Source organism: Metarhizium brunneum, chromosome 2, assembly GCF_013426205.1.
Source record: "Metarhizium brunneum chromosome 2, complete sequence".
Lineage (NCBI taxonomy): Eukaryota > Fungi > Ascomycota > Sordariomycetes > Hypocreales > Clavicipitaceae > Metarhizium > Metarhizium brunneum.
The window spans coordinates 4867823-4887385 of record NC_089423.1 but is presented as its reverse complement, the minus strand read 5'-3'; the positions used below and the strand labels follow the sequence as shown (position 1 = coordinate 4887385).

General features: G+C 51.2%; 7 protein-coding genes across 7 annotated transcripts; 5 read left to right on the top strand and 2 right to left on the bottom strand.

The window, feature by feature from the left end:
- Positions 1–161: 161 nt before the first annotated feature.
- JID1_0 (J domain-containing protein 1) lies at positions 162–800 on the top strand (the record flags this gene model as incomplete). Its single annotated transcript, XM_014692274.1, has 1 exon — positions 162–800. One exon carries the CDS (start codon positions 162–164, stop codon positions 798–800), a length of 639 nt encoding a protein of 212 aa, XP_014547760.1.
- Positions 801–1024: 224 nt separating this feature from the next.
- Positions 1025–3060, bottom strand: G6M90_00g044250 (uncharacterized protein; the record flags this gene model as incomplete). Its single annotated transcript, XM_014692273.1, has 3 exons — positions 1025–1293; positions 1376–2366; positions 2416–3060. 3 exons carry the CDS (start codon positions 3058–3060, stop codon positions 1025–1027), a joined length of 1905 nt encoding a protein of 634 aa, XP_014547759.1.
- Positions 3061–4434: 1374 nt separating this feature from the next.
- On the top strand, positions 4435–4849 carry G6M90_00g044240 (uncharacterized protein; the record flags this gene model as incomplete). Its single annotated transcript, XM_066130343.1, has 2 exons — positions 4435–4502; positions 4573–4849. 2 exons carry the CDS (start codon positions 4435–4437, stop codon positions 4847–4849), a joined length of 345 nt encoding a protein of 114 aa, XP_065986329.1.
- Positions 4850–6216: 1367 nt separating this feature from the next.
- On the top strand, positions 6217–8590 carry lys1_2 (Homocitrate synthase; the record flags this gene model as incomplete). The annotated part of the gene is made up of 15 exons (XM_066130342.1): positions 6217–6403; positions 6461–6486; positions 6560–6612; positions 6669–6765; positions 6878–6958; positions 7010–7107; positions 7169–7273; positions 7330–7397; positions 7458–7478; positions 7539–7662; positions 7715–7835; positions 7892–7918; positions 8136–8154; positions 8207–8260; positions 8319–8590. The coding sequence occupies 15 exons, from the start codon at positions 6217–6219 to the stop codon at positions 8588–8590; spliced, it is 1353 nt and encodes a 450-aa protein (XP_065986150.1).
- A 921-nt stretch (positions 8591–9511) lies between these two features.
- auh (Methylglutaconyl-CoA hydratase) lies at positions 9512–10565 on the top strand (the record flags this gene model as incomplete). The annotated part of the gene is made up of 2 exons (XM_014692270.1): positions 9512–9885; positions 9989–10565. The coding sequence occupies 2 exons, from the start codon at positions 9512–9514 to the stop codon at positions 10563–10565; spliced, it is 951 nt and encodes a 316-aa protein (XP_014547756.1).
- Positions 10566–10941: 376 nt separating this feature from the next.
- On the bottom strand, positions 10942–15062 carry UBP2 (Ubiquitin carboxyl-terminal hydrolase 2; the record flags this gene model as incomplete). Its single annotated transcript, XM_014692269.1, has 4 exons — positions 10942–12791; positions 12855–13230; positions 13375–14858; positions 14921–15062. 4 exons carry the CDS (start codon positions 15060–15062, stop codon positions 10942–10944), a joined length of 3852 nt encoding a protein of 1283 aa, XP_014547755.1.
- A 1213-nt stretch (positions 15063–16275) lies between these two features.
- On the top strand, positions 16276–19337 carry G6M90_00g044200 (uncharacterized protein; the record flags this gene model as incomplete). Its single annotated transcript, XM_014692268.1, has 2 exons — positions 16276–17835; positions 17889–19337. The coding sequence occupies 2 exons, from the start codon at positions 16276–16278 to the stop codon at positions 19335–19337; spliced, it is 3009 nt and encodes a 1002-aa protein (XP_014547754.1).
- Positions 19338–19563: the final 226 nt, after the last annotated feature.

Sequence of the window (19563 nt, the reverse complement as noted above, 5' to 3'; positions counted from 1 at the left end):
CAAAATGCCCGCTAGCACGACCCTCCAAACGCCCCTCATCGTCGAAGCATTGGGTACTCGAGCCTTCCAGATGCTACGCAACGAGGCCTCCGAACCCCGATGACCCAAGCCCGCCGCCGTGGCCGAGGTCGCCACACCCAACCCCCTACGAGATATTCGGCATGCAGCGCGGCGCGCCGTACACAAAACGGCGGTTCTACCAGCTCGTGAAGCTATACCACCCCGACACCCACGACAAAGATGCTCCGCCCTCGTCCTCCCCGCAGCAGATTCCACACGCAACCCGCCTCGAGAGGTACCACCTGGTCGTGGCGGCCAATAATCTCCTAAGCGACCCGAACAAACGTCGTCTGTACGACCACCACGGCATCGGCTGGACGGCCGACCACCGTGCCCCGGACCTCCGAGAGGTCGACAAGGCGTGGCGACACCAGCCGGGGAATGCCTCGCGCAACGCCACCTGGGAGGACTGGGAGCAGTGGCGGAACGAGCGCGACGGCAAGCCCAGCGAGCCCATGTACATGAGCAACGGGACGTTTGCGGCCCTCGTGGTCTGCATGTGCATGATTGGGGCTCTGGCGCAGATGAACCGCGCCGAAGCCGCCGGCGAGCAGTACGTCGACTTTGTGCAGCAGAAGGACTGGGCCATCGGGCAGAAGATGCGCCAGAACAACATGGCGTCGGCGGGGAGGACAAAGGACGAGAGGGTCGACACGTTTCTACGGGACAGGGAGAACCTGTCGTTTGATTTTCAGCCTGCCAAGTACGACGACCCCTCGCATGCGAATAGATCAGGATAAAAATCATTATGACGTGAATACTACAAGCTCATAAGTGTATTTTGTACAACAACCAGCTCATCTTTGTACTTGCCAACGCTAGCAGTGTCGTGAAATCTACATCTGTATAATTTATAACCAGTTAAATGGTAAATGGCGCACCAAATTAGTCTACCAGATGCGTAAAGTCATAAGGCGTCATCATACGTCGTCATGTCACGTAAAAATATCACAAACGTACACCCTTACCTTCCCACTCTCTTGATATCATCGCCAATACTATCGCCAATGCCGTCCGTCAAGTCGGCCTCTTCATCCCTTGTCGGCCGAGACCGCTGCCGCAAGTCTATTTCCGGGGGTGCTGGGATCCGCCGCTCTCTCCCAGTCCCGTACGCTTCCTCTTCGGCGTCGAGCTCCTCGTCTGCCGACGTCCCGTGGCGTCTGTTGATAACATTGTCGATTCGTAGACGCGGAGGACCAGAGTTGAGTCGTTGGCCGTTTTTGGGCGGGCCGGCTGCATCATTATTTACCTGTTAGTCACACACGTGGCCGTACGGCATCATAGGGAAAAGGGACCCGGAAAAAAGGGCACTTACAAACTGCCAAATCAAACAACTTGACAATGACTGGTCCCCAAACCGTCATGGCAATAATCTGTCCATACGACCACTTATTCGCCTGGAAGCTGTCGGCACTAATGACCTTGATCAACGAAATCAAATATAGAATATTGATGACGAGATACATGACTTCGAGGATCCGCCAAACCCACTGCTTGAAGTGAATCCAGGCCAGCTTCAGCCGCCCACTGTTGGGCGCCCTCCCTACTCGGTAGCCCCTTATCGTGATGTGTTTTGTAGACCGGTGCGTTCTCAGCGTCCAACTCAGCTGGTCAAACACCAGGATCACAATCGCAATGGTATCCAACACCAAAAAAACCATCTTGTACAGCAACGGATGCGGGAAGAAGCTCAATCTCAGGCCCTCCACTCCCTGCGTAGACGCACAATAACTCCGCGGACTGGGATTCTGCCCACACGCGTCGATTTTGTTCTCCTGTTTGAACAAGTTGAAGGCGTCGCGAAAATACACCTTTTGCCTGGTCGCGACAATGGCCAGCAAGTATTCGACAAAGAAGCCCAAAAACGTATGCCAGTTGCGTATACCCTCGTGGTGCAGGCAGATTTGTATCAGGAACATGGGCAGTATGCCGTTTTGACTGACGTGAAATGCCACGGCAGCATTGACAATGATTTCGCCCCAGAAGGTGCCCTCCTGAGAGTTGACGACAATGGCGAGGATGGAGGCGATTTGGATGGCGAAGACAAACCAGCACTGCGCTTCTTGGAATTCGACGAGCGTGGTGGCGAGGGCGATGCTTGTGCGAGACAGCGCCGACGAGTCGCGCCAGATGATGGACTCGATACGTGTCAAGCGGCGGGTGAGGCCGCCGCGAGACGAGGCTCGCTGCAATCGCTTCTCGGTTTCCTGCTTTTTGTGGGCGTAGTGCACGTAGAGAGTGAATGCTTTGAGGAACAGATAGAGGGTTCCAGAAAAGGTCACTTGGAGAACATATGAGATGAGGACCTACATGTGTCAGATAGGGAGTATTATCATACAGGAGACGTTGACTTACACCAGGCCCAAATATATCCGGGTTAATTTCGGCCTGAAGATCTGGACAAAAGTCATCCATGGCCTGGAAGATGGCGGTTGCATTCGCCTCATGGCTCAACGTCTTAATCGAGTCATCACACGGCTTATGCAGACCATCCGCACCGCACGCCTCCTGCGCACACGCCACAAACGAGGACAAGACCGGCCTTCCATCAAACGAGGCCAAAGAACTCGAGCCCATGATGCCACTGGCATTGCGCTCCGCCTCCTCAGATATGTAGTACCGATTCGTCTCCCTCGTCCAATACGAGATGGACGACAAGGCAATGCAGTTGTAAAAGGTCTCCAGGGAGCCGAAAAACGTGGACACATTACTACACGCTTTAGAGCAGTCCGTCTTGCCGTCGACCTCGCACCCGTCAGTGAAGAGAAGGAGAAGATCCTGCCCCTCGGTACCATTTTTAATGAGCTGCTTAAACGAGAACAGGTCCTGCTGCCCGCTGTTGAGGGCCGCCAGGTCGTGGAAGGGGAAGAAGACGGAATAGTCATCGGCGCTGGGGTGAGTAAAGACTTGAATGGGCACGGGCGAGTCGGTGACTTTGATGACGGCGCTTGTAGGCACAGCCGGGGCGACGGGGGAGAGAAGTGAAGACATCTCCGTCATGGCTCGCTGCCGGTATAGAGGTTGCGCATGTGTTGCCCATTCCCTTGGAGACCAGCTCTTGTCCTCGATGGAGTCCGGGCCGGTTGCAGCCAGTGATGCCCGGGGCGTGGTGCTGTCAAGTTCCTCCTCCCAAACGAGGCGATATACCGGCTCTGAAGTGAGTGTCTCATTCCCACCCGCAAGTCTAGACAGGAAGAAGTCGGGAGCGCAAGAGGAAAAAAAGTGTGCGAGGAGCAAGATGCCACAACGCCAAGGGATTGGTGAGAATCGGTGAGAACCAGAATGAGCATGACGACCTCCTCTCTCACCCCGGTTAAAATAGTGGTCAAGCATAACCAAAGGCCAACATGGTTCAGGTCACTAGAAGCGAAGTAGAAGTCTTGTTCACCCTCCAGTCAGCAACGACGATAACGCGAGGCGGTGGGGGCGCTGCATGATTGGCCATCCAAAGCGGTTTAAGGTCGAGAAGGGAAACGGAACGCCAAGACTTTTTGGTTGTCTAGCGTTAAAGCAAGCAGGCAAGAACAGGCACGAAAATGCGCATCCAGTATCGAAGGATGGAATATGCAGCGTTGAGGGTTGCAATTCTCATTCGCTCTCTGGCTGCGGTATGTGTTGGCATCGCCTTGGTCAACTTAGCCGAGAATGGCAGCAGAAGCCAGGCGACCAGGACTTTCCAGCTCTCGAGACCGCGTTAGAGATTTCTGCCAGCAGACAGTGGGTCTATCCCAATCCCAGCAGATACCAGATTGTCCTGGATCTCGTGATCCTAGATACTGAGTATTCTGTTGCTTCTCATCAACTCTTTGAGTTCTCGATTATTGATCGTGTCTATGGCCAGCCTCTGATCAATACTGCACTGAAGCACCCTGGAAAGCTCTGCCATGAAGCAAAAGCAGACAAAGCATCTTCTTCGAGACACTTGCATGCATTTCAAGGATTTTTGAGTAGGCAAACAGCAGCAAGAATTTACTCATCGTCTCGACCTGCCATCAGCAACATGGATGTACACGAAGTAGCCCACAAACTTCGAGCGAGCAGCATCTCAAAGAATACAATCTTTCTAAACTAGGGATTTGGAAAGCATGATCTAGTAATTCTTCGAAATTTCCTTGCCGCTGGAGGCTATCAGGATATTCTTCCAAGCGATGAGAGCTGTGTCCCTTTTATTCCGCTTTACCAGCAACAGAGGATCCAGCAACCGCCTGGATACACAAGATTCCCTCTCAAATTAGAGGCTCTCTTCCCGGTTCTTTGCCCTCGGCATAACCTCTGTGGTCGCAACCATCTCGCACCGATGGATTGCCAGCAGACCGAGCTTGTGCTCGATGCTTTTGACTATCTCTGTCAGCCTCTCGAGAGCCGAGAGCCAGGATGGCAACCAGGGAAGCTGGCGAAGATCTCGCAGACAACCATCACTGGCCACTTCCAGTCCACAAAGAGTAAGTAGCCCTATGCTATGTGAAGAATTCTGTGCTGACTGAGACATTAGGAACTGCCTGTAAGCGAAAGCGATGATGATTCCGACGAGGGGCAGAAGGACTGGCTTAGCGATGACCTGGACGATTCGATCGAGACCGACTTTGCTGAGACCGACTACGAGGGGGATCAAGATATCTTCATGCAGCAGGAGGACGATGAGCTAAGCTCTTTGGAAGACGAGGAGGATGCGGACGATTTGACGGAGGATGACTTTCGCGATGAAGCGTTGACGGACATCGACAGTGACGATGATAGCGTAGGATGCGAGGACTTGATGGACGTGGATGAGTGCGGTCAAAATGAGTAGTGATTAACAGAACGAGGCAGGAGCTCGATAGATGCCTATGATTCAAGGTAGCGAAGAATAAACCTGGTGCTGGGGAAAAAGGTCTTGGATTCAAAATATGCATTGTCTGTTCAGGTCGTTCAAGTTAGAATCTTACATTGCACTCATCACAATCTCTATCTGGTTTCCGGTTAGCACTGATCCTAGAAATAAGCAAGTAAGTAAATAAATAAATAAATACCAACTGTTATGAAGCATCGTGCGCATCAAAACCACGGCGCATCATCGGACCTCGGCTGCATGGCTAGAGCCACTATTGACCGTATCCAGCAGAATGAGCTGTGTGGAGCGGGCAGGGCACTCTAGCTGTGGGGTGGGGGGGGGCGACTTCCGGCGTCAACAGTCATGAGGGGCGGGTGCCGTTGCTAATAAACATGCGACGCCAGACTAGGGCCGTGATCCTAGACGCAGCGACTAACTATGCGCAGACTGACAAAGGGACTTATGCCACTGAATTATAGTGGAGATTTTCTCTTGTACCGTCCAGACGGTATCCCCTTGGTCATGATTTTTTTATAAGAATCAGCAAGCTTACTCGCACACTGGTTTGGCGAGCACGATTGAGCGACTGACTTTTAGAGGGCAAATCCAGCGCAGAATTGGCTGAAAACTTGGCATCTAAGCCTTTTACACGCATTTACGCGGCCCCCGCTAGCTTGATACACCATGAACAAGGGGCCCTGAACTATCACCACTTTCTGCACTGGCTAGTAAGTGGGCCGTGCGAGCCTCCTTAACAAGCATACATATCGCTACACGTAATGACACCGGCACACCAGCCAAGATTTCTCCCCTGAAATGTAGCTCTTTGTAACTCTGATAAATTTTGTTACTTTTTTCATAGCCAAAAATAGGTGGAAAAGCATGTACCTCAATTCCTGGCCCATTTTTTGGCTGATTGATTGGCTAATGTGTAAAGTGGTGACAGTCCCGGGCTTGATGGGATGTGCACCTGAGGCATCTAATCTACTGTACTGCCCACATTTATATGGGCCGCCTGGGGAGCATCGAATTAGATCGGGGGCATTAAACACACCACAGTCGATTTTCATTAGATCGACGCTGCTTTGTGCGAATGCGGGACGAGATTGGCCAATTGAACTCAATCTGTAGGGTTTTTGTGCCCCCACCTACTAGTACATGGGCAAAAACCTGGCCGACAGCGGAATCGCTTTTGACTCACGTCACCGACGTCCAACTTTTTAGATCCCCAGCATCACTTACTTATCCTGCCCAAGGTGCATCTTTCGACGCGGACCAAAGACACCCTTTCCAACAATAACACCATCGAATTAGACCCGCGTGCGTTTGCCAGCACAGTCGATATCATGTGCGGTACCTGCAACGGAGACGCAACTGGCGCTGCCCCGCCCGCCGCGAACTCGACGACGGACAATGCTGCTCCCTCGGCATCGACAAGCAATGGCGTCTATCCTGCCCAGGGCAACCCGGCGTCTTCTCCCTACCAGTCTGTTCAGGACTATATCTCAAATGTTGGCAGGTTCAAGATCATTGGTACAGCAATTTCTCCTCCTCCTCGTGTGCATCACAGCGACTGACACTGTATCTTAGAGAGCACTTTGAGAGAAGGAGAGCAGGTACGTTCGAATCCTCAATTCCTACGTCGACCCGACGTTTTTCCTTTTCTGCGATATTCACATCGGCTACTAGTTTGCGAACGCCTTCTTCGATATCGACACTAAGATCAAGATCGCCAAAGCACTGTAAGTAAACAGCATCATAATATACGATGAACCACATACTAACACAGTTGGTAAAGCGACAACTTCGGTGTAGACTACATCGAGCTGACCAGCCCTGTAGCTAGTCAAGCTTCTTATGATGACTGCAAGGCCATCTGTCAGCTTGGTCTCAAGGTTCGTTCTCAACTGCAGTGTCGATCGGCGTGCTGGATGGCTACAGTTTCATAGCGGGACAGTCGTCGCTTTCAAAACGTGGGACATATAACTAAGCGCTATGCATCTCTAGGCCAAGATCCTTACGCACGTCCGCTGTAATATGGAAGATGCGAAGAAGGCAGTCGAGTGCGGCGTGGATGGCGTCGACCTGGTAGCCTCCTCTAATCCTCTTTCGATTGCTCAACTGCTTATGCCATGTTAGGTTATTGGAACATCAAGCTTCCTCCGGGAATATTCCCACGGCAAGAGCATGGATATGATAAGATCCATTGCCCTGGAGGTCATTGACTATGTGAAGAGGTTCGCTAGCCACCGAGAAGTTAACCCATGCCGCCGTAATGAGAGCTAAGTTCAATTTCAGCAAGGGTGTTGAAGTCCGCTTTTCAAGTGAGGACTCCTTCAGGAGCAACCTCGTCGATATCCTACACCTCTATCAAGCCTGTGACAAGGCTGGTGTCGACCGAGTGTACGGACATCTTTTTCCACTGTGTCGCATGCGTTCGGTTAGCTAACGGATCCCAGAGGTGTCGCTGATACCGTTGGCGGAGCCACGCCAAGGATGGTCTACGACTTGATCAGGACACTGAGAGGTGAGTTTCTGCGTCTTCCGATATCACCTGTAGACTCCTGTAACTGACTCATATGTATAGGCTGTGTGGGCTGCGACATAGGTAACCTTGGCTATCATCTAGCTCCCAACTTATGAAACCCTTGACTAACCCTAACCCTAGAGACTCATTTTCACGACGATACTGGCTGCGCAGTTGCAAATGCACACTCCGCGCTCGAAGCTGGGGCCACGCACGTCGATACCAGCGTGTTGGGAATTGGCGAACGCAATGGCATCACTCCGCTGTAAGTAGGACAACCGCCCGTCTTGAGGAACAGCCGCTGATCCTAAGAGAAGTGGTGCTTTGATGGCCCGCATGGTTGTAACAGCACCGGACTATGTCAAGTCGAAGTATAATCTCAAGGCATTGAAGAGCTTAGAAACCCTGGTTGCCGATGCTGTCCAGGTCAATATCCCAGTAAGGACAAGGAGAGCATTCTGAACTCTGATGTGTTGAGCTAATCTCATTCCTAGTTCAACAATCCTGTGACGGGCTTCTGCGTACGTTCCGCCCCTCCACCGGTCGACACTCATGCACATTGTCACCTCCTCTGCCCATCTTTCCTTGCATCACTGACCTCACCTTGTCTTCTTGCCCCTGTGTCCAAGCATACTTATCTTGTTCCCGCTAACCTTGAGATAGGCATTGTAAGCTATTCATTGATCAATGACGGTTACCTGGCTCTGTTCTAACTAACTCGCACCCAGTACTCACAAGGCTGGCATCCATGCTAAGGGTACGATGAGGAAGTTGCAGTCACCCCTATTCGAGCGCTAACTGTGTTACAGCTATTCTTGCTAACCCATCAACCTACGAGATCATCGATCCGCACGACTTCGGAAGTGCGTCCACGCCCACCACCCTTGCTATCGAGTCCTCTATGCTAACGTCTACTTTTAGTGACACGCTATGTCTCCATTAATTCAAGAATTACAGGCTGGAACGCTGTCAAGGCCCGCATCGAGCAGCTAGGCCTGGGCTCGGAGTTCTCTGATGATCAAGTTAAAGAAGTGTACGGATCTCCCCTCTTCTCCGCGGTGTTTCACTACACGGGCGATATTGACACTATGCGCAGGACTGCCAAGATCAAGCAAATGGCGGACATTCGCCCCCTGGCTATTGACGACACAGACTCAATTATTAGGTCTTACCATCTAGATCTCAAGGTATAAGCTTGAGACGAACGAGGTTGTCTACTCCGTGAAGGCGTGTGCAACAGAGGAAGCAAAAGTTTGGGTACTTGGATTAGATGATGATAGATCAATGAAAAAACAAGATTTAGGCATTGATCGCCACAACACTAGCATGCTATGCTCGGCACTATCTTAAAGTCCTATGCACGCTGCGTGTAATACCTTTCTCCGTTGCGTATCGGGTTGTTGCTAGGCTAGCTAGGCCTTGGCCAGTGATTCGAGGTTGATGGGCTGGCTGTGCGGGATGGTTGTCTACATCATGAACGAAAATGGATCAAGTTGTTCATTAGTCAACATACCTATCAGATGCAAGCTGTTACATCGCAATAGTAATTTCATCATCCATGTTGCACGAGTCGCTCGTTCCATTATTCTGCCAGTAACTAAAGATGCTGAATCAGCGCTATTTATTTCTCCATAGAGACGCGTACTTAATAGTCTTATCTATCTATGAAGCAAAGGCTAGCTTTGGACAAGCTACGCAATGGTCCCTAAGGATGTCTCGCACCTGATACCTAAGGTACCTTTCAAGCGCCTTTGTGCAAATGTTAGCGTTGTTAATTGAGCAGACCGGGGCCCGAACAGTGGAAGAAGACACAGTAAGCTAAACCCCTATAGCTTGACACACAGCACAAGCGAATTGTTGCAAATATTCTATGACAGTTGCCAAGCCGTTACCGGGGCGAGTGCAGGGCGATCGCCAGCTAGTCTCTCACACATCAAAGAGCACTTTCCCGGCCTGGCGGGCGCCCTCGGCCTTTGGTCCGCAAACCAGCTCCATGTACCGATGAAAGCCGACGACGTCACTTCCACCCATTGAGCCGCATCCTCAACTCCAAACTCTCTGTCACCAATTTCCCTCTCCTTGTAGCTTTCAACCGCCCAGCACTGCCCGTCACAATGCCTCCTCGCATGTCGCTCTCGTCCCCTCGCGCGACCGCGACATTCATCCGCCGCCTCTACTCCACCGAAACCGAACCTCTCATCCGCGTCACCAACATCCCCTCTGCTTCCTCTGGCCACATTCGCGTCCTCGAGCTCAACCGCCCCAAGGCCCGAAACGCCATCTCCAAGGCCCTCCTGACCGCTCTCCGCGCCGAAGTCGACGACGTCCATGCGCAGTATGGTCCCAATGGCGAGGAGACGGGCGTAGCTAGGCCCGGCGTCAGCGCCAACCTGGGACCAACGAGGGCCTTGGTGTTGGCCAGCGCCGTCGATGCCTGTTTCTGCGCCGGGGCAGACTTGAAGGAGCGCAGGGGGTTCACGCAGGAAGAGTACGTGTAAACCCATCTTTATTCCTTCTTGACAAAACGTTGCTGCTGCTCGCAAATTTGGGCTCGTCTCGCCGCGGAAGCTCACCATGGCCCATTTATATAGAACGGCTGCATTCCTCGCCAATCTCCGCGGCACATTCACCACCCTCTCCAACCTTCAAATCCCCACCATATCAGCCATCTCGTCCCTCGCCCTCGGTGGCGGTCTCGAGCTCGCTCTCTCGACACACTTCCGCGTCCTCTCGTCCAATGCAACCATCGGCCTGCCGGAAACGCGGCTTGGCATCATCCCCGGCGCAGGCGGCACCCACCGTCTCCCAGCCATCATTGGCCTCTCCAGAGCCCGAGACTTGATCCTCACGGGCCGCCGTGTTGCGGCGCCGGAGGCGTACTTTATGGGCATTGCGGATCGTCTGGTGGAAGTGGTGCCCCAAGACGAGCGTGATGCTTCGGATATTTTGCCCGCCGCCCGCAAGACTACCCTAGCAGAGGCAGTTAGACTCGCCCAGGAGATTTGCGAGGGTGGACCAGTCGCTATCCGCGCCGGGTTGCAGGCCGTTGCGTGGGCGAGACAAGAGAAGGAGAATGAGATGTATGAGAGGGTGGTGGCGACAGAGGATAGGAATGAGGCGTTGAAGGCATTCCAGGAGAAGAGAAAGCCTGTGTTCAAGGGGCGGTAAAAATCATCAAGGGCTTGAAAACTACAAACTAGGGAAATTAAATATGAAAACCAGGCTAACGCGTGGGCTATCGATTGAATTTTTCTCATATCCATACTTCTTCTCTATCGAACGATTCTTTGCCTCGGGCCGTCTTGCATCGTCCGAATGCCGTCTACCCCAGACGCCATATCTAACAACTACATACCGCATCGCCACCAAGCTGGATTTTTACCAAATTGGCGTGCGAAGTAGCCGCTACCATGCCTGCCATAATCAAACATTCGAATAATGGAAACACTGCATACCTAACAATCCTTAGTGTACAGAGAGGGCTAAACGCGCTGCTTACAAAACAACCTCACAGCTGAAACGCAAGTTTGGCTTGTACTGTCTGCTATTCCTGCATTCTTTGCGGATCATCGTTCCCTTTCTTGTACCCAGGGTCTGTTTCATCACCCGGGGGTTCGATCCCTTCAATGACGGGCGCCACCACTTCGGCGACGGCGTCAATATCTCCGTCCTTATCCGTCACCATCTTTGATGCGGGACTCTCTTGCAGTTCTAAGGGAGGTGTTGGCGGCTGTCGCTTTGGAATATTGACATACTCGGCTTTGTCTTCATCTCGGACATAGCACAGGAAATATGGCTCGCCACTTGTACTCAGAGTCTCCAGGACCTCCGCAGTGTTTTTATTCTCCTTCACGTCGGCATCGTTGTACCATCTCCAAGTGTTCTCCTCAAAGTCATGTATCCATACCCAGTAATGACCCGACATCAACTGCCCACGATGACAGATAACAGCATGCAAACGATACGGTGTTCCCTTTAGACTTTCTTGATGTTCCTTGAGGGTTTCTTCTCGCTTTTGCAGCTCAGCCTCCATCATTTGACGAATAGCTGCATCGCTCGCACGAATATTCAACGGCTTCGGCTCATGAGGTATCGGCTGTTCAGAGCCAGTCGAGGTTGACGTAGTGACAAGCAGGAAATCCTCATCGACAGGGCCATCAAAATCCCAATTCTCTTCCGGAGCAGCGACAATCTCTGGGGCCTCTCCAACGGCCGACTCGGCGTTTGCAGTTCCATCTGCTACTTCCGTTTCTAAGACTCCGGCTGCGTATTTCTCTAAATATGATGTATATGTCGGGTTGGAGTCAACTTTCGAGATTTGAACCTTCAGGTCTGATATGCGATCGGACAGAGCCCAGTCTTCTACGCGCCGTTGGAATACCGGTGAAGTATGTGGGGCATCCATATATCTGTCCAAATACAACGTCTCTGGGATGACTACAGCATTGCCGTTCTTGCTTCCCATGGACTGAGACCGTTGAATGAGGACATGTAACACAGGAGGCAGAGTCTTGATGGCTGTATATCTTGAAAGCTTGCTCTCCTCTAGTATTTGTTGGTCAAAGTTGCGCCCCAGGGCGTCATACAAGGAGCAAGGCCCATCCGGAGCCGGAAATGCAGTTATGGAACGATCAAAGCTGATTTCTGACTGATATTCCCTTTCGTCGAATTTCTTGGTGTAGTTGACCGTTGTCACGAAAAAGGTTTCCATAATCTTTTCGAGCTGGATGCCAGTCTTCTCGTCGACCGAGGTCGGTTGAATCGCAGCTTGTAGGCGATTAATGATGCTACCCATGACTTCCTCAACATCTTGCTGGTCGGTGCCGGAGGATCTCTTCTGATGTTCCAAGGCATTCAAGACTTTCTGGTCTACGGTTTCGATCTCCGCATCGGCCATATCAACGTCTTGAAAACTCCCCTGCGCATCATTCGTGGCTTCAGTCGTTATTGTTTCCTTTGTGGGTTGTGGAGGGCTTTTGGAGGACTGATCCATAGGGTCATCGGTCTTAGATAGGACTTCTGTGTCACCATCTGCTTGGCCAGAGACATGCACGGTTTCTACCCTCTCATATGAATGGTCGGAACGGGCATCCTCTTGATCGATCAATGTCCTCGAACTGGAATTGCTGGCCATTTCGGAGGGCTCAAGAGCATTGGCAACACTGCCGTTAGTCATTTCAACGTCCTCCACGGACTGAGTCGGTGGTGCTGGCGATGGCCGAGCCGGCAAAGGCGGTGGCCTTGGTCCGATTGGCGGTTCAGATGACTGCTTGGTATTGTGAAGTAGAGTGTGTGTCGACAACAGCACAGCATTGGCCAGGCGCTGAGACGGTTTTGTCGCTGATCGTTTTGAAGCCTTCAGATTTTGGAAGAGCTCGGATAGCTCCTTAGCAACTATTTTCGAATTAGCCTCCCATTTTACTCGCGTCGTGACTCTTAAGAAAAGGTGTCACTCACAGGCTTGCGCGACGACCGCCTCACCGCGGTCCATCTGCATTTTGTTTCCGCCTAGAAGTCGAGCCTTGATACTTTCATCATCCAGAGCCAGTTTAACATTGTCATAGTTTAATACGATTTCTCGTACTGGCTTGACAGTGAAGAGGTATTGGAGCAGACTGTTCAAATAGCAGGTGTTTCCGATGTTGTGCAATCCGACAGGCAATGCATAGTTGACCGGCTCGTCTTCACTCTTAGCTTTGACCCCGTATATGCCGTTTTCTTGTCGGAGCTCCATCGCTGCTTGTTTGAGTGCTGGAGAGTATGTATGATCCGCGATTGCTTCTAATGCATCTAGGAAAACTTGAGTGGCCTCCTTGCTCTTGCTTGCCTCGATCTGCGGCCGGTATTAGCCAAACACCGCAATAGACAGTGTGTCGACTGCAGCTACCGTTCAAAAAAGAAGAAGGGGAAGGGGGGAGGGGGGAGCGACCGGGGGAAACAGATAAGGAAGGGGTTGGAATGGATATAAGCCTCTTACCTTATTTTTAGCAGCTTCATAAGTGGTCTCCCAGGGTACTTCTACGGCTTTCAGTTCAAGGATTGACCGGCTCGTTTCCAGAGACATCTTTGCATCAGCTTCCATTAGTAGTTGAGCTTGATACATATCATCGTTTGAGTTTTGGGCGATAAGAAGCAGCATCGACCGTGCAGTGGTAGCATCTGCCGGATCTCGAGCAAGCTTCTGTCTAAATGCTTGAATCAGAGAATCTGCGCTATAGTTATTCGGAGGTTGCAAACCCAAGAAATTGAGTGCTTGTGGCACCAGGCCGTCATCATCATTAGTCGCGGGTCTATGTGTTTGGTTATCAAATACGGAGGATTGAGTAATAGCATAATCAGAGAGCAATTCGTCTCCGGAATCATTAGCAATGCCCATGATGCTGTCCACCAATGCTCTTCTACGACTAGGCAGCAAGTCCCATTGGCGTTTGTAAGCATTGACTACCGCTTCTCGGGTTTGATTAGGGAGAACTCCAATCAGCTTGTATCGCTCCACGTTGACTAATGCATTCGCAGCAGCATTCGGCACTTCATTACATCCTAAATCTGCGTGTAGAACTGGCGTGATGATTGTCGGCTTCTCCGCCGCCTGGCCGGCCTTGTGTATCAAGCATTGCACTTCGGCACGTACATCTTCTAAATATGATCGATAGGTGCCTATTTCAGTTGTTTCCGAGGGACCGCCCGCAGGTGGGGGAGGTGAAGGGGTGAAAGAGCCTTCGTCAACACCGTCTCTAAGTTCTACTTTCTCGGTGAATTCCAACTCGCGAAACATGGCAAAGCATCGGGGTCCGAACAGAACAGCAAAGCGCTTGTTCCTCTTTGATATGCTCCTAGCGTCCTCTGGGGTGGATTCCAGCAGATTTTTGAGGTATGTGTTTAGATTCAGGGTTGCCTGATAGGCCCATTCGTCGGTGGCAGCTTCATAGCGGCCAGGTTCCTGTTCCTTTGCTGCCTGCAGCTGCTGGCAAATAGCCTCTCGATCCAATAGAAGCTCCACCCAAGACTGCGGCATGCGAGGTTCTGATATTTCGAGGGTGAGCTGGAACGTACAAGGTGGAGCGGAGCAAACGAAATATTCTCGAGCCAACAGAGGGCAATATTTGGTGTTATCCTGTGCAACGTCTGGGTCAGAGCTGGATCCTACCCACACCAAGTGGTGCCATGGGAACTGATCATCACGGAGTGGCCATGATGACTGATTCTGATGGCACAGGCCATCACTGTGAGCTTCATCCCAGGTCATCTTGAAGACAAAGTGAAAGTGGCAGTCCAGACATATTGATGACAATACGCGGGACGAAGCTGTTGAGAAGCTTTGGTTTCCATTCATGACTAGTTTGTGGGCATGGTCCCAGGTATACGTGCTCTCTAGCTTCGCGTGTCGGGCTCGCTCGAACAAATCGCAGACGGTGAAGTCGTTATTTAATAGTTCGTAAACCCATCGGCTAGGGTTGCAACCTACAACAGTCGCAGCATTAGTTGCATGTATAACATGGACGATGGCGGCTAATTCAACATACCAGCAATTTCTCTACCAGGCGCCAGGTTGGACTTCATCGGCGTCATGTTATGCGGCACAAAGCCAGCTTGTGATGTGCCTGGCAACGTCGCATAAGGGCTCGCCTCTTGCGCCTGAGAGCTTAAATCAAAGTGGCCAGCCATGTCGAGACTATCTCCAACAAAGCTGCCGGATTGAGAGGTATCGTATATATCTGTCGAAAGCGAGTGTAGCTGTTATGGCGAGGTCGACAAATGCTTGCCCCGCGAGGGATGGGAGCCGGAGACGGATGTGAAGCAAACGTGGCCAGGCAGCATCAAAGCAATTAGACCAAGTAGAAGGCCCTGTGCATGATCCTAATATCGGCGCAAGGCAGCCGCCTTAGATAAGCATTTTTGTCGGGTAGGCTATGCGGGAGGCGTAGATGCTTGCGTGGTCGTGTCGCGGTGATGGTGTGGCAATGTGACGACCTGGCTGACGCAACTTCCAAGGTGAAGCATGATTGATTGACCTGGACCGTTCAAGTTTGGAGAGACATGGAGCTCTGTTGACCGTTGGCCGCTGAAAGGACCACAGTCCACTTGGCACTTGGCTCAGGTCAACGGTGTCTAGGCCTATCCGTGGGTGCTATTACTGGCTGGGTCAACCAGCTGGTCTATCACTTGAGGTGATGTGGCTAGGTGTCCAGTTTTAGGTGGCCCATGCGCTGAAGTAGGCTTGGGCACTTCGTCCAGCATCAATTGATCGCTAAAGTACTGCATGTGACAACTAAGTACTAATCGTGCCTAGGTGCCTGGCCTAAAAGTAGTACCTCCAGGTCGCTTTTCAATTGCTCTCCCCCTAAACCTATTCAGGAATGGAAACGACCACACCGCTTTGTCATTGCTGGTGAAGTTCAATCCACCATCACCAGTCGTTCAATGTTTCAAAGTCGATCGCAGTGTCACAGTGCATCATTCACTCTCCGCGTATAATCCATAATTACAAATGCCATACGCGACATCCTCTCAAGAAATCAGAATCTCCGCCACCCACTAGAGCATACCATCCCATCGTTGTTTTGCGGCCCGTCATGATTCGAGTGTCGCCTGTCAACGACCCGTCTCCGACCGAAAACTTGCAACGCGCATACTATATGCATGTCGAATTCGCAGAAGGACTATGGCCTTCAGTATTATATCACCCATCTTGTTTTCCCAGTTGTCCAGGATCTGATCCATACGGAGTACTCCGGTAATAAGTTGAGAATATGACAAACCCCGCTTCGTCTCCGCTCTACCTGCGCGTACTACTGTCCTGGTTCATAGGAGCGGCGTTTCGATCTTCAGATCTAAATCCGTTTTAATGCCGACATTTGCTATCACGAATTAAGTAAAAATGGCCACTACCAACGAACGTCGGCGCCTCCGAATAGGCGTCGACGTTGGAGGCACTAATACTGACGGTGTCATTCTCGACCCATCCGCACTGGCGTCACCCGAGCAGGGCATATTGGCATGGCACAAAACGCCAACGACTACAAACCCTAGCAGAGGTATTGTCAAAGTCATAAACACCATGTTCAATGAAGCCGTTATACGACCTGAGGACATCACTAGCGTCACCATTGGCACGACCCATTTTGTGAACGCCGTGATAGAGAGAGATGCATCACGGCTTACACGTGTAGCCGTCATACGACTGTGTGGACCGTTTTCAAAACATGTTCCACCATGCATAGACTGGCCAGATGAGATGCGAGAATTGATTTTGGGCTACTATGCTCTTGTTAAAGGCGGGCTCGAGGTCGATGGAAACCTGATATCTGATATTGATGCGGATGAAATCAAGACACACTGTGAGGTGATTCGAGAGAAGGGCATCAATAGCATTGTTGTAAATGGGGTTTTTAGCCCCATCGATACGGTGGAACGGCAGGAAGAACGGGCTGCGACGATCATCAGCCAAGAATTACCGAACAGTTATGTTGTCTGTTCGCGGGACATAGCAAATCTGGGCTTCATCGAGCGAGAGAATGCATCCATACTGAATGCATCCATTCTACCGTTTGCGCAAAAAACAATCAGGTCCTTTCAAGACCCCATCAAGAAGTTGGGCTTGACATGCCCTGTTTTCGTTACGCAGAACGATGGCACAATGCTGTCAGGAGAAATGGCAGCTCGCCTTCCTATCCGAACTTTCTCAAGTGGACCGACGAATAGCATGAGAGGCGCAGCATTTCTAGAGTCGGGCCAATTATCTCAAGCTGTCATGGTGGTGGATATTGGCGGAACAACTACCGATGTTGGCTTGCTCCAAGCGAATGGGTTTCCAAGGCAGCAGGCAGCATACAGCGAACTTGCCGGAATCCGAATGAACTTTTCTTGTCCGGATGTGAAAAGCATTGGTCTAGGTGGAGGCTCTATTGTCAAAAAAGACGATCACCTTACTGTTGGGCCTGATAGTGTCGGCCATAGGCTGACTACAGAGTCTGTTGTCTTTGGCGGAAAGATATTAACAGCCACGGATTGCGCGGTGCTTGCCAACCCTGAGCTCAACATTGGCCACGTTGGCCTTGCTCGGGGATCTTTGAGTGAGAAGCAGAGCAGGGAATTCCAGCAAATCATCCGCATCAAGCTGGAGCAAATTGTGGACAAAATGAAAACGTCACCGGAGGACATTCCAGTTCTGCTAGTGGGAGGAGGAGCCATACTTGCCCCCAGAAACCTGAAAGGAGCCAGCAAAGTTCTGACGCCGAAGTGGTCCGGTGTTGCAAATGCAATAGGCGCGGCTATAGCAAGAGTAAGTGAAGTGGTGGATATAGTCAAGTCGACGGAGAGTAAAAAAACAAGAGAGCTACTTGATGAGATTGGCCGGATGGCTGTGGAAAAGACGATATTCGCTGGCGCCTTGCCGTCCTCGGTCGAAATCGTCGAGAAGGATACCCTCCCTCTTCCGGTAAATATGTCCGGGCCTTGGATAGATGGAAAGCTTGCTGACTCACATCATAGTACATTGCTCACAAAAATAGATTTATTGTTCGCGCAGTAGGCGACTTTGACTTTGCAAATCATCATCGAGATCAGAGTATAGTCGAGGTATATGAGGATGATGAAGCAAGCTGTGACGGCATGGAGGAACATCAGCGGCAAGACGAAAATACAGTGGTAAAGGAGAAACGAGACAATATTGCGGAAGTTTTTAACATTTTAGATTACAAGCCCAAGGTCAAGAATCGTGTCTGGTATATTTCTGAAACGGACGTGGAGTGGATTTCAACAGGATGCTACATCCTTGGAACCGGAGGAGGGGGTTCTCCGTATTCATTCATGGTCAGGCTACGAAATCAGCTTCGCGACGGGGCCACCGTACGAGTGGTCAACCCCCTCGACTTGAAGGACGAGGACCAAGTAGGGTGTGGTGGTGGTATTGGCAGCCCAACGGTAGGCATCGAAAAACTAAGCGCAGACGAGATACTCGAGGCCCAAGAGGAGCTGTCCAACATTTGTGACCGGTCAGCAACACATATCATTGCCCTAGAAATCGGAGGTGGCAACGGCCTACAAGGCATGATCCTTGGTGCAAGCAACAACATGAACATTCCGTGTGTAGATGGCGACTGGATGGGCCGAGCTTATCCTACAAAATGGCAAACTACACCAGTTGTCTTCAACGAAAGATCGCCAATATGGTCGCCAATTGCCATGACAGACGGCAATGGGAATGTAGTGCTCATGCCCAAGGCCAAAAGCGACCTTCAAGTTGAGAAGACGTTGCGAGCGGCGCTGTCTCAGATGGGTTCTCACTGTGCTTGCGCAGAGTCACCTGTAACTGGAGCTGAGACCAAACGCTGGGTGGTGGAGCATACAATCTCTCAAGCATGGAGAATAGGCCGCGGAGTAGCCAGGGCCAGAAAGGAAAATAGAGTGGACAATGTGGCGGAAACAATCATTGACGAATGTGGAGGGCCAGGCGCGGGTAAAGTTCTGTGGAAGGGCAAGATAGTTGGGGTGGAGAGGATGCTAAGAGGAGGATATGCTTACGGAGAATGCTTAATCGAAGGCACAGATGTACGGGATCATAGTGATGCTATCAGGGGTACGGCACGTGGTTCTCCATTCCAAGGCACGATTAAGGTTCCCTTCAAGAACGAAAACATTGCTGTCCTGAGGCTGCGAGACGACGGCAAACAAGAGCTTCAGCAGGATGTGTTGGCTATAGCTCCAGATCTTATTACTGTAATCGATGCTCAGAACGGAGAGGCCATCGGAACTCCTGAATACAGGTACGGTCTATTCGTGGTGGTTCTAGGTCTGGCCGCCAGCGACAAATGGACTGCAACTGAGCGAGGAGTAAAGATTGGTGGCCCAGAGGGTTTTGGCTTTGGCCATTTGGCGTACACCCCCCTAGGAAAGTTTATACGTCCAAAGAGTGTCATTGACGAGTATGATGAGAAGTAGCATATGGAAGATCTGAGAAGTCAGTGGAAGAAGTGGAAGAGGTGGAAGAAACCTGGCATTGTAAGTCCCACAGTTTCTAGTATCTACTATCGACTGAGTTCACCCACGCACAGCGCTTGCTGCAAGACGGCCGGTTGAGTTCTTCGTCTGCGTAATAGATCTCAAAGTTATTAGTGTATTTAGGGCAAGAGCATGGCTGGGTTGGCAGTGAAGGTATCATGATTCG